The sequence below is a fragment of the Rhopalosiphum maidis genome, chromosome 3 (genome assembly GCF_003676215.2).
Source record: "Rhopalosiphum maidis isolate BTI-1 chromosome 3, ASM367621v3, whole genome shotgun sequence".
NCBI lineage: Eukaryota > Metazoa > Arthropoda > Insecta > Hemiptera > Aphididae > Rhopalosiphum > Rhopalosiphum maidis.
The window spans coordinates 56,649,463-56,666,389 of record NC_040879.1 but is presented as its reverse complement, the minus strand read 5'-3'; the positions used below and the strand labels follow the sequence as shown (position 1 = coordinate 56,666,389).

At 25.8% G+C, this 16,927-nt stretch overlaps 1 protein-coding gene across 1 annotated transcript; it reads right to left on the bottom strand.

Moving 5' to 3' along the window:
- Window positions 1–8,629: 8,629 nt before the first annotated feature.
- On the bottom strand, window positions 8,630–16,885 carry LOC113558473. Its single transcript, XM_026963932.1, has 3 exons — window positions 16,749–16,885; window positions 8,962–10,513; window positions 8,630–8,901 (listed from the first exon to the last, which is right to left on the bottom strand). The coding sequence occupies exons 2-3, from the start codon at window positions 10,469–10,471 to the stop codon at window positions 8,726–8,728; spliced, it is 1,686 nt and encodes a 561-aa protein (XP_026819733.1). The 5' UTR covers window positions 10,472–10,513; window positions 16,749–16,885; the 3' UTR covers window positions 8,630–8,725.
- Window positions 16,886–16,927: the final 42 nt, after the last annotated feature.

The window sequence follows — 16,927 nt, the reverse complement described above, 5'->3', positions numbered from 1 at the left end:
GTAATGATTAGTCGTTGTGATTGTATTAAATTAACAATGGCATTTAATTATTTTAAATTATTAATTTAATAACTATATAGGTATTTTGATGATTTATAAATTTATAAATTTTTTAAATTTATAATATTTTTAACATATCTATTTTATTTTTTATTCTTAACACATTATTGTAATAAATGAAAAATACTCACAAATGTACAAATACACAATATATTTTTGTAGAGTAATAACAACCAAATCCTCGTAGTACTCTCTAGGAAATACTAAATGGCTTTATAAAACTACTTTACATTAAATAAATAATATAGTGATTCCCAAAGTGTGTATTATAAAAATATGGTCAAAAAGTACTATAATATTCTTGGGTAGGCACCCAATAATATAATTATTGCCTATAATTTTATACACAGAAAGAAAAAACCAAGGTGAAATTAATAGAATACTATTGTTAAATTTTAACAAAAATTAATTTTTTAAGTTAATCATATATTTGTTGTTAAAAAAAAATTAATATTGGATTAATCCTATTTTTATTAGATTAACAACGAAGATTTCATCAAATTGACAATAACTTGTTAAATTAATAAAAAATATTTTGTTAGATATTATCCTGAATAGATAATAAAATACAATTTATTATTTTAACAATTAAATGTTATATTCAATATTCAGTTTTGTTAAACCAAATTAACGAATTTATTAAATTGACAAATTATAATGTTAATTTAAAGTAACTGTATTTCTTTTTATATTAGGAATGGCACTACTTTAAAAAAAAAGATATACGTTACTGGAAATCCCATTTTTTTTCAAATGTGAATAAGGATTAATTACTTAATAAACTACAGACTTATTTGTGCTAAGCCAATATCTTATTTAAATGTATTACTTCTTGGATTATGATTTATGATACTGGTATTATTACCTATATCTACTTGAAAAGTATATAGATAATACATTCTAGGTATGTTGTTTTGAAGGTAAGTAAATATTATTTATTAATCGATATACAGATTCAAAATTGAATAATTTTTTAATTTAAGTAATGGTAAATAATGGTAGTTATGCTTATGAGTTATGGGGTATACCTAAAACTGAATACAATCATAAATATTCATATCGCATTAACGTTAACTATAATACCACTGCACTAAGTAGTATGACATTCATTATTGGTAAGTTTGCAACTTTATCATCCGATTTTACAATACACTTTATTCCACACGTTCGACGATCTTTCAGGTTATTTTGTCGACAAAAGTGGCAATTCATAGCGACTGGAAGTCAGTGTATAGAACCAAAGTTGTATTTTAAAACAAATTGCAGAATTCTTCACAAGAATATGTTTATTTTATTAGATTATTCATTTACATTCATATTGGAACATATATTATGTAGATGTAGAATAAACTAACATTATTTTATGAAAAACCTGAAAGACAAACAGCTAAGATGATAAATGTAAATCAACAATTTTATGTAGAAAGTATTAATAGGAATTGAGAAAATAATAATATATAACATATTATAAAAATATTGAAAAAATTGTTTTAAATAAAACATGACAAATTAATAAAATAAAATAAACGGATTCACAAATTCCAAATTTAAAATGTATTCTGACTTATTATTAGTATGTTTTCAAGATATTACATATAATTTCTGTTAATATTAAACAATTTTAAACTTAAGAACTTGAAACAATATTACATAATTTGATCTTTTCTATTCAAATTGAGAATTTAAAAATATTTAAATTAATTTTAAGCTACAAATATGAACATAAACTTATTGACACGGCTTATAATACGTCAGTTCTAGGTTAATAACTAAATAACAAATAACAGCTAGTAATAATTGTTATAAATTATAATATAATCAATACAATAATAATAATGATTACTACAAAGTATACAATATATATTATGCGAATTAATTAAGGCAAAATTTAGTTTAATCTTGTTCAGTTACAAATAGAAAAATAAAATGCTTATATTATAGCAATATAAATATATAATAAAATAAACTTATAGTAATATAGGCTGTCCCGTTACTATTCAATATGGTTTTTTGTGTGGAACATTTTTATTTTTTATTTTTTGGAACATTATATTGAATTCAAACCTAACACCGCGACCTACTTAATGACAAGGTTTATTCGACACCTATTCTATATTATAGCTAAGTGAGTCCTCTGATTCCTTTATTATTCTATTACCTACATCTAAAAGAAAAAATATATAATTAAAATATCAGCTAAGAGGTGTGTAGTCTTTACATGATTTTTTTATTTAATTACTCACCCTCTAACATTTTTTGAAATAAAAATAAAAATAAAAATAAACTTATTATCATTTATTATATATTCATTAGCTTCAAACTAAATTCGATTAAATACGTTACTAAAAATAAAAATTATAATAAAAAATTTTTAGACGACGGACATCAACAAAATTTGAAACTTACTCATACTAAATCACACGTGGACCTATCAATATTCTACTAAGATGGGCGTATGTAAATTCCACCCGAAATTAACTACAGCCTACCGAGTACAAGTAAAATAAGGTACATGTAAATTCTGCCCGAAAAAAATTATAAATAATAAACATGTCCTACCTATAAATAAATAGTTTTTGTTACTTAATAAAGTTGAAAAGTTTAAAGGTTTTTTTCAATCAAAACGGTGTATTTTTTAATAATTATTTATTTATTTATATATATAAAGAAGCGTACCTATAGGCATAGATGTGGTTGGCATGAGGGGCAGTCATAATATGTTACATACTTACATAATCTAACAAATAAAACAAAATAGGTTTAAATAGAATACAATTATTATTTCTTACTATTAATATACAAATTTATGAATGTGTGATGTGTCTGGTCATACTATTTATATTAATAATAATATGAATTATAACATAGTAATTATAAGTATTTAAATAAATATAATATATTTCACATATTAATTCAATAATTACCACATATATATTTATTTTTTCCGGGCGGAATTCACAAATCAATTTTTGTACCTGTATATTTTTTCGGGCGGAATTTACAATCGCCCGCTAAGCAGCACCAATTCCGCCAAGTATCGACTTTACTAGTACAGGTAGTTTAAAAAACCTATCGATTCCACTGCCTACCAATTTTAATCTATAATCAGGGGCGGATTTAGGCAGTAGGCCACGATAACAGGGGGGGACAATTTTTAAAGGGCAAACATAATATCTATGATGTCTTACGAAATACGAATAATGAACTACGAAGTAATTACGTTAAAAACTTAAGCCTGAGACGGTAACGGTGGATCTTATCTTTATTAAAAATATATTTAAATGTGGAAAATAAAAACTCAAGCCTTAAGTATTGGTAAGTACCTACATAAAAATATATATTATAAACAAAATGTACATACCTATAAAAATAGATTACATACATTAAAAATATAACTAATATGATTAGTACAGGACAAATATTAGTCGTCTTATGAGTTATGGGTCGTTAGTTACGTACAGTTGTAAACTTGTAAGTAAAATCAAAGTATAATTTTTTAAGACACATTTTTCCCCGGTTTGGTTAGGTGGTGGAATCGATTACCTTTCACCTAGTATAAAAGATTTGGCGGAATCCATTTTTAGCCTTATATCAAATTATTTTTTGAGAAAATCATTTTTAATCGTATAATAAATAATATTGAGCAATATTATTTATTGATAATATTATTTTTTTGTTAAGCGTGACTAAAACCTATAATCAATTTTTTTTACTATATTCTTGTTTCCTTAAATAATATTTTTACAAAATTTATTTTCAATGAATTTTAAAAAGAGGTTTTTATACATTTTTTAAAATAAAAATAGATGTACATTTAAATTTATTAATTTTATCATCTTATTTGTTTAAAAAGTTTTCTAACGTAATTTATTGCTGGCGGATGTGCTGCATAATGACCCCTATACCTTCCATCTAGACAGCTTGAGCATTTAATAATTATAATTTATTAATAAAATTTGAGACAAAAATCTAGTAAGATTTCACTATAAAATTAAAAGGTAAACCGAAAGGGGTGTGGAAGGGAAATTCACAACGATTCTGTTTGATCTATATTTGTCCAACACCCCTTCCACCCTAATGAAAAATTGAATTGCCCCTATGAAGAAACTGTTTATTGGTTAAATGTGCCAAGCCAGTTTGTATGCACTATTTATCAAGGGGCAAAATATTTGGCAATTTCTAGCTAGGTATCTATGTTGTGCAGTGCAGTGGTATAGCCAGGGGAAGGCTGCAGCTCCCCTGAAATATCAAGAAAAATTAAAAATTATTTTAATTTTTAATGGTCTATGAAAATCGCTACAAAAATCTTAAATTGTATTTTACAAAAATTGATCAGCCTTCCCCGAAAAAAATCCTGGCTACACCACTGGTGCAGTGACTATAAAATATAGGTTGTAGAGAAAAATAAAATTCGACATTATAGGAAAAACTATCATCCTTTGTTGAATAGCCGATTTGTAGTCTTTTTTATATTTGAAAGAGGAAAACTTAATTTCATCATATTATTAGACTTTGATATTTGAATTTATAATTAACCTTAAATAACGCAAAAAAATATATTACAAAATACTAAAAAATTGTATATATATATTGTAAATGTTACAGTTTCTGGAAATATTGTTTTTAAAATTGGAGCCTAGAGTGACCTGCACAGTTTTAATAGTTTTAATTAAAAACAATTTATTGATGATTAATTCATCACGTGCTAGCATGAGAACTTATCCTGTGAGCAAGTTATTATAATACAAGTGCATAGGCTTTCAACACTTTCTTCCCATTCTAAAATAGGTAATCAAAATAACTTTATAAATATTAACAATTAATTGTTTACTTTATATTTTGAAATTAAATTTCAGTAAAAACTAAAATTAACAAGACTAAAAAAAAAAAATTATATGAGTGATGTACTGAGTTCCTACTAGAGCAGATTATATTTATTGTTTAAACGGTTTTAATCAATGATATTAAAATTTTGCTTTTTTATGCATTCGAGTTCAAGCCCTTCTCAAAATTAACTTTTATATAACATAAAATAATACCAACAGCAATGTTTAAATCTTAACTTATCTGATAGTATACTTAAAGCCATTTAAAAGAAAAAAATACTCAAACACTTAGGATAACATTTATATAAATATCTATATAAAAAAAAACCATGTTTTTGTCTAAACATATTTCACCATAGCACAACAACCAATTTAGTATTTAGCCGATGGGTAACTCTAAAATATTTTAACAATATATTGAAAATTGAAACACATATTTATCATTACATTTTTATAAAGTGTTGTCAATATTTACCCCATAAATATCTACATGAATACTATCTTCCTACCATAGTATTCTAGTATCTTCATGTTTTTTTATGTATAGACATTTATAAATTTTAAGTTTTATTATTTTTAAATCTTCTCCAAAGTGGATTTTTCATGTTATTTATTTTTATGCCCATTGCTTTTATTAGAAATTCAAAACATTTATTTTTCAATTTGTAATAAATCAAATTATTTAATCCAAAAATATTCAGAGATAAGATCAAAATGAAATATTTTAAACATTTGAATGTCTTCAAATTAATAGGATAAATAAAAATTAGTATTTTTAACAACGAATTAAATGTTAATACGAGCCTACATACTACATAGTAACAGATAACAGTGTCTTTACTAAATCTAAAAATGCCCGTATTTTTAAATTAGGTATTATAATAATTTTAATAGTTATGTAGTAATCAAATTAACTATATTGATTGCTTTAAAATATTTTTAACATATGTTTTGATAAACTTCTGGAAGTTATAATGTCACAGTTGTAAATTATAACAAACTACCGTTAGTAACATTACAATTTATTTAAAATCGATGAAAACATTAATTACTTGTAGGACATTTAATGGTATGAGTCAAATTATTTATTCTTAATTTATAAAAAGTATCCTCATAATTATATGTTTTATATTTAAATTTAAAATAGGTAAGAATATCCAAAAAAATAATATTACAATAATAACCTACATAGAAAAATATCTAAAGTATAATAGTAACAGCATAACATGTTTATTATACAACATATTATATTATAAAAATTAATTTTAAAATGGTTTATGTATAATTTAAAGTTAAAATATTTAAGTTTTAGATAATAATATTAACTTGGTAATTTTTTTTTCTCAAATACTTGAGGTAAATGCTATGGTTACACAACTAAATTTTTATATTACAAATTAACGGCTGGGCAAGTTAACTAATTATTTGCTTATAAAAGTTATAAGTTAAATTGAAAAAAGTAGCGGAACTTGTTAAAAATTAATCATACATTTTATTTTTAAGAATTAAATATTTATAATTAGGGAACGGATTTTATTGTAATAAAAAAAAATCAATATTATATGTAAATATATATGTATCAATTTTTCTTAAAATATGAAATAGAAAATCTAAAATATGTAAATATTGAAAAAAAATGTATTAGCATTGAAAATAACAAAAAATAAATATTTTATAATTATAAATATTAAATAAAAGTAATACAAATGATATAGGTATATAAAATTATGAATATTATTCCAGAACAAAGCAATGAGAAACAACATATTGTTGTAGGTTTGCAAATAAAATATTACGATAGTTAGGTCAGAGAATACTTTTGTATTGGCTAAAAGACCGTTTTACATCAACAGATGTGATGGGGCATAATTCTTATTCACTATATCAGAAGGAGTGTACTCAATTTCTAGAGATCCTCGTTGAATTTTCCTATTAAAATATCTCTGTCAAAAATTACATATCTTGTTGTTTTAGACGAAACAGATGATGTTAAACGTCGACGAAAATCAATGAAAAAAATCAAAAATTACTAAAATATGTACAAAATATATACTTATTAAATAAATATGTAAAATTATGTATTTATACCTAAATATGTAAAAATATGTAAAATAAATTTGGGTTTATTTCAATTAGAATGATCTAAATCGTACACATTTTTTTATCAGATTTAAAATATCTCATTCCAATAAAAATATGTATTTTCAATAAAATCCGTTCCCTATTTATATTTTGGTAAAAATTGTAATTTCAATGAAAATGTACATAGCAGTACCTTTATACATAATCTAGAAGTACTATACTCAATACAGTGGTCGCCGTTTAATGTAATCACTTTGGTAAGGGACATAATTGATAATATAATACAATTGATAATACTAAACAAAAGTTGAAAAAAATAACATACTTTAAAAAAAAAAAAAAAATATGTAATGTTGTATCAAATTTGATGCACACATAGTTATTAATAAAAATTATTATTTATAAATAATTATAATTTATTATTATTTAAATTTTAAAGTTTGTGGGTAGATATACAAAATTTAAAATTGTTGAAAAATTTTTTTTGAAAAAAATGTATTGACGTCTATTTTTTTCGTATCATTCAAAGATCATTAATAAAATGTTCATATTTATAATTTAATTAAAAATTTGACGAGTGATATTGCATTCCTCTTCGTAATACTCATAGGGCCTCTCTCATTTCAAAAGAACTTGGAGGTTTTTCAGTGAGTGTACGTTTGTGGCTAAAGCTCAATTTCTTCAAGTTTATAGGTTAGTAATAAAGCATGTAAGATATCTGCTTCGGTAAAAATTTGATGTGATAGATATATTTTCACCATTTTCAATCAATTTTTAAAATCTAAATCTATTTCTTCACATTCTTCTTCTTCCTCCTACTCGATACTTTATACAAAACCTCCATATTTAAAACAATTTCTCGTACATAATGTTGATTTTATGACCTCAAACTAGTCAAACTGATAATATTATGCGGCGTATTGATTATAATAACCGACATGATTTACACATATAAGTATATATCCGACCCGTACTTATAGTTTTAGATAATAATAAAAGATTGATAACATTAACCGTGATTACAATAAGCGGTGACCTACTCTATTCAAAATAAAAACGTACCTACTTGCGCAGAAACTAGTTTTGGTGAGCATTTCCCGACCGCTGTCCCCACTGACTATACCATTCAAATACTTGCTGTGTAGTGAAGCCTGCAGAACTCAGAATATAAGTCGGCAGCCGAGATACGATCTCATTCTGGATAGAGTATATAGAATGTATTTTAATAATGCATATATATAATGTTTGGCAGTTTGAAAATGAGTTGAGAAAAGAATAAGAGAGTTTACAAAGAGCAAATATTAGGAGAACCTTACGTTATTAAATATTATTTTCAGTTACCAATAATAAGCGGCTTATAATATATTTACAGTGAAACATCGATTATCCGCACGTCAATTATCTGCATTAAAAATTTTTGTGTACAAATTTATTTTTAGTTTAATTTAATTTAATTTTATCATTCGTTATGTTCCTTTTATCGTGTAAATATTATGAAATGCGAGATTATTATACTATCTACTATGGCTACATAGCTCATGTAATGAAGTGCAAACAATTTTTATTATTATTTCAAATAAATACATTACGTATATTTGTATTATATTTTTATGTTATGTATGAATATTAAACTTAGTATTATATCTGTTTTAAAGTTTTTAAATTTATTTTAAAATTTCAAATAATTGTTTGATTATCCGCACCCCCTTCGGTCCTAATTAGTGTGGATAATCGACGCTCTATTGTATATATCATACTTAAACATAAACTATTATATTTGTTATATGACTTCTACATATTGGGCAAATCCATGATGTCAGTCTTTCCATACAAGCTCCACACATATTGTAATGTTTACATGGCTCTAGCAAGACATTACCATTGTTTTCTTCCAAGCATATTGCACAGTTTGTTAATTCTTTAATGACACAACCTAAAAATTGTAAAATATTTTTGATATGTATAATATTTTTAAATAATAAATTATAAATACCATTTTGTATACGGTCAATTATAGTTATTGGTGGCATTTCAGATGTATTATCAAGTAGAGGATAAGAAGATTGATCAATAGTGAGCGACCGAGGAACTGATGCACTCATTAATGATGAAACACTTGAAGAATTGGTATCTGTCGATAATATAGTGTTTCTTAAGACTCGCATATAGTTATTGACTTGTTGATACAAAATTGTATTGTTTGCAGGAGAATTTGTATTGTTTGAACTCAAAATAGATCTTTGTAAAATTTTATGCATTCGGATAATAGTAGGATTTGAGATAACAATGTTATAATCAGCATAGTCTCTCGAACGAATAACAACTTCAAGTGTTTCGGGTTCATTGATTACTGGTGAATCACTTAGAGTTGGAATAAATCCAATTACATTGTTTCCTGGATTAGGGTTGACTGCATTAGAGGAATTTGGTGGAACAGGAAGGGGTTGATCTTCAGTATTAGTATCAAAATCATCGAGGTCAATTAATACTTGTGCATGGTTTGAATTATTAGTCACAGTTGAAGAAGGAGTTGTATCTTGAATAATACTAGGTTCAGAATTTGTTGAAATTGATACAGCTGATAACTGGTCACTGTTTAAGTTTTGAATTGGACAATGTAAGGCTGGAGGATTCATTATATGAATACCATTGTCAGATTGGTATCCTACACTTTCATTAGATCTTTTATTCAAGGGAATCGGTTCATTTTGTGAATCAACTTGAAGAATATTATTCACTGAACTTGTTGGATGATTATGGTTTGAATGAGCTTGAATAGACGACAGAGGCAGTGTAAGATGTTGACTTTCGCTCCTACGTTCCAACCTTTCGGATCGTGATGATGGTACTTTTTTCTGTGACTCAATAACATCACGATTCACTCTACGATACCATTCCACATCCGATTGAGTATTAGTTACACCCGCAGTACTACGTCGACCGTTTGCTGTACGTTGAACTTTTTGAGGTTGTGAGGAGTATGATTCATTTGAATCGGCTGAATTTACATCAATTGATACTACACGATACCAGTGAGGACGTACTTGAGTGTATTCTATTACGTTAGGGTGTACTTTTTGTAGATGATTAGGTGTGGGATATCTAGCCCTATATTGGGCCCACGATTCAGCCGTTAATCCAGTTAATGTTCTACGTACATAGTGTGACATATAAGCTCTAGAACCAATGTCATTGCTCTGTGAACTAGGTCTAAAGTTAATGTTCTGCATACCAGGTATAGTTACATTGCTCTGTGAACTAGATCCACCAAAGTCAAATCCATGTATATTAGGTATAGTTGAATTTGTTTGTGCACTAGATATGGTATCGTTGCTTTGTGTACAGGAAGGAGTTGGATAGGCAGTTTCGTCAGTAATACCGAGAGCATTGGTTGCTGAAAGTTTATTTTGTCTATCTTGTGTGGATTGAATTGGTCTAGATGGATTTGATTCAATATTATTGTTTACATGATGTCGACTGTTGGAATTTTCAGTATGAGACATATTGGAAAATGAATTTCTTCAATGCTGTAGCTAAATGTGCACCTAATAACAAATTATAGATTATAAGCTTAAATACATATATTTAATTTTTAATTTTTTTACCACTTATTCTTTTTTAATTCTTAGAAATAAATTGTAAAATATTCAAAGGTACTAAAGAGAATTTTTTGAATATTTTCCAAAAAGGTACGATAAATTATAAAAATTAAAATGCTTATACCAACTAGACATTCTGAAAATACAAAAAAAAATATATTTTTATTATTAAAATTCTTTTTATAATTGACCAATGAAATAATAATATTTATCATACAATGATTTTTATAAAATTTTAAGTTCCATTATAATAAAAATTGTTTACTCTTTATGGTCATACAAGTCGTTCAAGTTAACAACTACTCTAAATTTGGTAAGTAGGTATGTACTTTTTACCTTTTCTGGCCTATATAATAACGCTATATTCATTTATAGTTTTTAGAATTTCCTCCCCAGTTGCTATTCATTCTGTAAAACTAGATATTGATCATGTCATTTGTTGATTTATGTGTATCGTTACCAATTTTAGAGGAATGCTAAATTATTGTCGCAGAATGAGTAAAAGGAATATAAAATAGGTACATTGATATAATACATATTTTAATATTATAAACAATGTTAAATTTAGCTTAAGGATATTTTTTATGAATATTTATTAGAAATACAAGCTTCAGCTTTTAAAAACGAAGTGACAAACAGCAGACCAATATATTACATTTATAAGGAAATATATTTTTTATATTAATTCTTATTTAATTAATTGTTGTTAAATTGCATCGGCAGGTACCTATATTTTTTGAGAATTATATTATTTTACTATTATATTTTAATGGAAAGTTATATAACTTGCAGACAAAATGTATTTAAATGTATTTTTAAATGTAATTTAGCAAGCCAATTGTAAAAACTTATTAGACTGATTAAATTAAATTAAACAATACCCTTAATATTATTTATAATGGATTTGTTATGTAGGTTATATATTTTATAATATTATTATAACATATGTATCGTTAAAAAAGTACAATTAAATTAATTAGCTAATGCAGCATTCAAAAAAAAAAAAGAAGAAATTATCCATTTAAAATAAATGTATAAAAATCATATAAATCTTAACTAATATTTAATGTTAAGAGGACGCAACACCCGCATGTGTTTTCTCCGTCTTACAAGTGCACAACATAGCAAATTTACGATCAGCAGATTACATTTAGCTCTGTTAGTTTAAAAAATAGAGTAAATCTACCTATTATAAAACATGATGGTAAGAACATTATCTATGTTTATGTTGGTTTTTTACGGTTTTTTCAGTTTTTAAGAAAGTTATGAGTATTTTTAATTTACGCTATTTATATACGCATAACTTGTTGAAAAATTAAATTATCGTAAAAATCAACATACAAATACAGATAATGTTTTTACCATTAAATTTCAGAATAGGACTATTCACTCAAATTTTTTAACTCCGTTAGTTAAACGTGATCTGCTGATAAATTTGTTATGTTACGTACTTGTAAGACGGAGACAATACATGCGAGTATAACGCCCTCTTAAAACTTATAATAGTATAAATTGTATAAATGTTATTTATAACTCTAAAAAGTCAAGGGCAAAAGTTGGAAAATATTACAAATAGTTAAAAAAAATATCACAACTTAAGGAAATTATGATAAACTATGTGATCATTATAATAAACAATATAATATCAATATAAAGTTAGGAATAGAATATAAAATAGTAAAAACATTTCATTATGAACAGAGCAATCAATGTAATGAATGTATTAATTTTAAAACGATAAATATTTCTTATTTGTGTGCCACCATCTTTCGAAGCAGTATAAACAGTTGAATTTTCAACTTCAATTTATTTTCTGATATAAAAGTGAAAATAATTAGGATTTTACGGGAATAAAAGTAAAAAATGTCAATTTTTCGACAGTGGGAAAATTTACGTAAAACCAGTATATTGATTTCAATCTTTCAATTCAAGCATAATGAGTAAATGGGTAACGTTTAATAGGTACATTTCTGTTGTTTATTTTTGCATGATTATAAAATTGTCAATCATTATTTGTTATTGTAATATTTTTTAAAAATACAATGAACTTTATTATGTTTTTAATATTTTCATATAAATTGAATATTAAGTATTGAATGATTTGTCTTCTTCTCAGTCTTGTTAAGAAGTTTTCAGATGTTTTCAGAACACGTTTTTCAATACTTGGTGTCATTTGTATATAAAATAATTCTAATAATAATAATAATAAAATAAAATAATTCCACCGATTTATATAAGTAGTCAATTTTAAGGTTGAATTTAAAACATGTAAAATCTACCAATACGATTTTTTACCTGTAAAAAAATGCAAATTCCATCGGTACGTATTTTTGACCTGTAAACGTGTTAACTCCACCGATTAAAACTATTTGAATTATAGCTACACATTAACTGTCAACTATGTGTGTTTTATTTTAATTTTTTTTTCAACTACCAACTATTGATCATTAGTTATTATATATTTTTTTTAAATTTATGTAAAAAAGTATCTGATTATAATGTGTATACATTAGAAATCTGAACATAAATTATGTACCTATTACCTATTGTTACTTATTATTATTATTGATTACTAATTTTATATTGATATTGTGTGTGTTTAATTGTATATCATACCTATATACTGTATTTCAAATAAATTTATCTCAAATGTAAAAAGGTAAATCCCGAAGGTTTCATCAAAAACCACTCAATTTTGATGTTGACCCTAAAAAGGTCAATAGACAAAAACCGCACAGCTTATCGGTCATTTTATAACAAGTTACCGCACTCTATTTTTAGTGAAAGTAATGAAAAGATAAGATTATAAGATAAGTACTATACAATAAACAAGTTTTCAGTTGCCACTAAAATTGCCTATTTATTTTAAGGAACATTTGTTTCAATTTTAGAAAGAATTTATACGTGACGGAAATCGTATAAAGTTTTTAATAACGTCGGCAGTCGGTTTCAGTCAATCAAATTTTGAGTTTTAATTTTTTTTTTAAATTTTTGAATATATAATTTTTTTTTGATGAAATATGAGAATAAATAATTACATATGCATATGCGTATTTGTTTATTGACTTTGGGATCAAAATTATAACTGTGTGGTTTTTGGATACGACAATTTTTAAAATTGTACGGTTTTAACCTATTAAATGTGTGCGGTTTTGTCCTGTATTTTATCAAAAGTGTGCGGTTTTTGGAGTCAACAATCCCAAATATCTAAATAAAAATAAAAATGACGTGCCCGTAGCACTTATATTTTTTTTCAGGTAGCAAAAAGTTACCATTGGAAATAACGTGAAAAAAGATCTAAAAAGGTCGCAATCGGTGAAATTTACATGCGTCCATTTATATAGGTACAAGACATTAGATAATTACTTAAATATAGTATTTGTCACAAGGTCACAAGAAAAATATTTCGTGGTAAAATATTTTTAAATATTGGTAATTGGAATGTATAGTAAAACACTAGAGTGAAAATAATATTTAGTATTTTAGAATAAAAATACAAATAATTTTTTTTTTAAATTTTTCAACCTTACCTTTAATATGTAATATTATTAAAATTATTAAATTTGTGTAGTTATTTTTACTTTTTATTTATATTAATTAGACGAAACCCATGTTGATTAGGTTAAGTTAATATTTTTACTATAATAATATGAAACATACCTTTAATATTGTAATAGACAAATTTCTCAATGTGAATTTATAAAAATTGTTTTATTTACATTTTTGCGTGATATGTAATATTATTAAAATTATTTGTGTAGTTATTTTTAATTTAAATTTAAATTATTTAGACCAAACTTGTGTGTAACTCAAAAAAAAACTGAGTAACACAATTCAGTATTTGAGATATAACTCGTCTACAGCCCAAAAACCAAGGGCGTAATAAAGTAGATGCGTAATACATTATTAGTACAAAAAAAAAATATGATAATTCAAGTTTAAAATATTCCCAAAAGCCAAATTAAAAATAAAACAAATATTTTTATTGCCAGACAAATAAAATATAAGTAGTAATATTCTAAAGCAAATTATATTGCATTAATATTATGCGCCTACGCAATCAGCAAAAACTCGGATCAAGTATTCCACTTTAAAAATTAGCATGCTGGTTGTCATTGTTAGCACACCTATAAAAAACTAAATTGGCTGTTTATAGGAACATACAGTTCCTAAGAATGAAATAGGTAGTTGATATTTACAAATTTAAAAAATCTAGGAAATTAGATATAGTATTATAGAACTGTTTGATAATAATCTACCTAGACTTCAATTTCATATTATATAATATTAATTTATACTTTATAATAACTGTATAATTGTATATTAACTTATATTTTGTAATCAGTGATGTCACACGATGTTAGCAAGGGAGGGGGGTTCATATAAAATTATTAAAAATGTATAAAATTAAAAAAATTATAATATTATAGTTATTATATTTTTAAATTAGATATTATTCTATGATAAAAATAAATTTTTGTTAAGCAACAATGCAACATTATATTTTGAAGTATTGATGTAAACATGTGTATATAATTTTTTAATGTACCATCCTCCAAAGCACCACCAACAAAAATGGCTGTGTACACAACACTGTTCGTAATTAACTATACTTTTAAATGGATGTCAACGTGACAACGTGTACTGTTAGTTCTTGCTAGCCCATATTCAATTAAAACAAGACGTATTCACACAAAATTATTTTTTTAATGTATTTTAGAAATCTTAGAATAAAATTACTCATTAGAAAAATTATTAAGAATAATATTTTTGAAGGTTTGATATACCTATCTATTTTTATTGTCTCGAAATAATGTAATATTCACTTATAATTAAATTTTTATTTTTCATTTTCAAAATTGTTTAAAAAGTCAAGCATAAAACTGATATGTGAAATCTTTAATAAAAAAATATTATTTCCTATAGTTATTACATTATTAGGTTGTCTTACTCTAAGACTATTCAACAATAGTAAAAAAAACGATTTTACGTACATATGTTTTCTATCTTTGGTTTTGGGAAAAAAATATATTGTTTTAACATTCACCTAAAAATCTTGTTCCTTAACAAGTTAGATAATTTAAAAAAAAATTATAAATATGAGTGTATGAGGTTTACATGTTTTATTAAAAATGTATAATCGCCCCCCACTAATAAAAAAGAAACAAATTCTTAATTACTTCACTGACAAATACTGACCATGATCAATAGCGCATAGTTATGTGTATGTGCATATTGCTATCGTAAATTCGTAAAAGAAAATGTAACTACCAAGGCGACCGTTGTAAAAACGGCGATCGAAAATCTTACAGGTGGGTGGTGTTTTTGGCAAAATGTGCACGTTTTAACGATGTGGTATTGTATAATCACGCGTTAAACACGACGGTGGTGAACATAATTTACGACTGGCGTCAACATTTAACAGTACAGTCAATGGAAATAAGTGACTAACATAATCTAATCGATAATAATCGGGTTCCAAATCCTATTTTAGACCCGTAGGCTATAGATATGATAAAATTATATTATAATATGTCTATGATTAGGCCCATCGAATATCGACCAATAAAGATGGCAATATATTGATGAGTAAACTTTTAAGTGATTAACGGATCAATCAATGAAATCAATTAGATGTTATTAATATGACGAAATATATAACAAAACATAATGGTATTGTTTTTTAGCTGTAAAAATTAATATTTGACATAAAAGTCCATATTTTGGGTAGGTGGGTCCTCTATCATTTTCTGACATGTTTAATAATTGTTCAGCACACCACAGATTTTGTAGACAAAGAATGTTATACACATGCATGGAAGAACTGCGTTTTATGCGCAGCGGCAATAGAGGAAGGAGGGGGATAACCATTAACTTGTGCGAGTAACGATCGGGTTGTTATGGGAAGGGGTGAGACAACATACAGGTACTAGACGAAATAGAGCGGGGGGGGGGGTCAACTGTCGAGCTATTATATGGTTAGCTGAAAGGGGATTGGTCTAAACGGTTTCTGTTCTCTTCACCAAAAGATACTATAACATATTATATGGGACTTGTGACAACTGAATCTATTACATTGCCCACAAAAATGTTGAACTACAAAGCGGTGGTTAACAATGATCGTAAACGGAGAGGCTGCATTAGTTTTTTGTTGTGAAATTGCAGTAAGTGCAATGCTTACCACGAAATTGAATCTGGACCCTCGTCTGTTGTTCTGTTGGTTGTTTATCGTGATGCCGCGGCAAAATGGATTTTTTCGAGCGGGACACTAGAAACAGGTCATACACTCATGTGCAGTTCAACCAAATATGTAAAGTATACGCAGTTGATCGGTTTTTATGTCGCGTCCAGGTACAACAC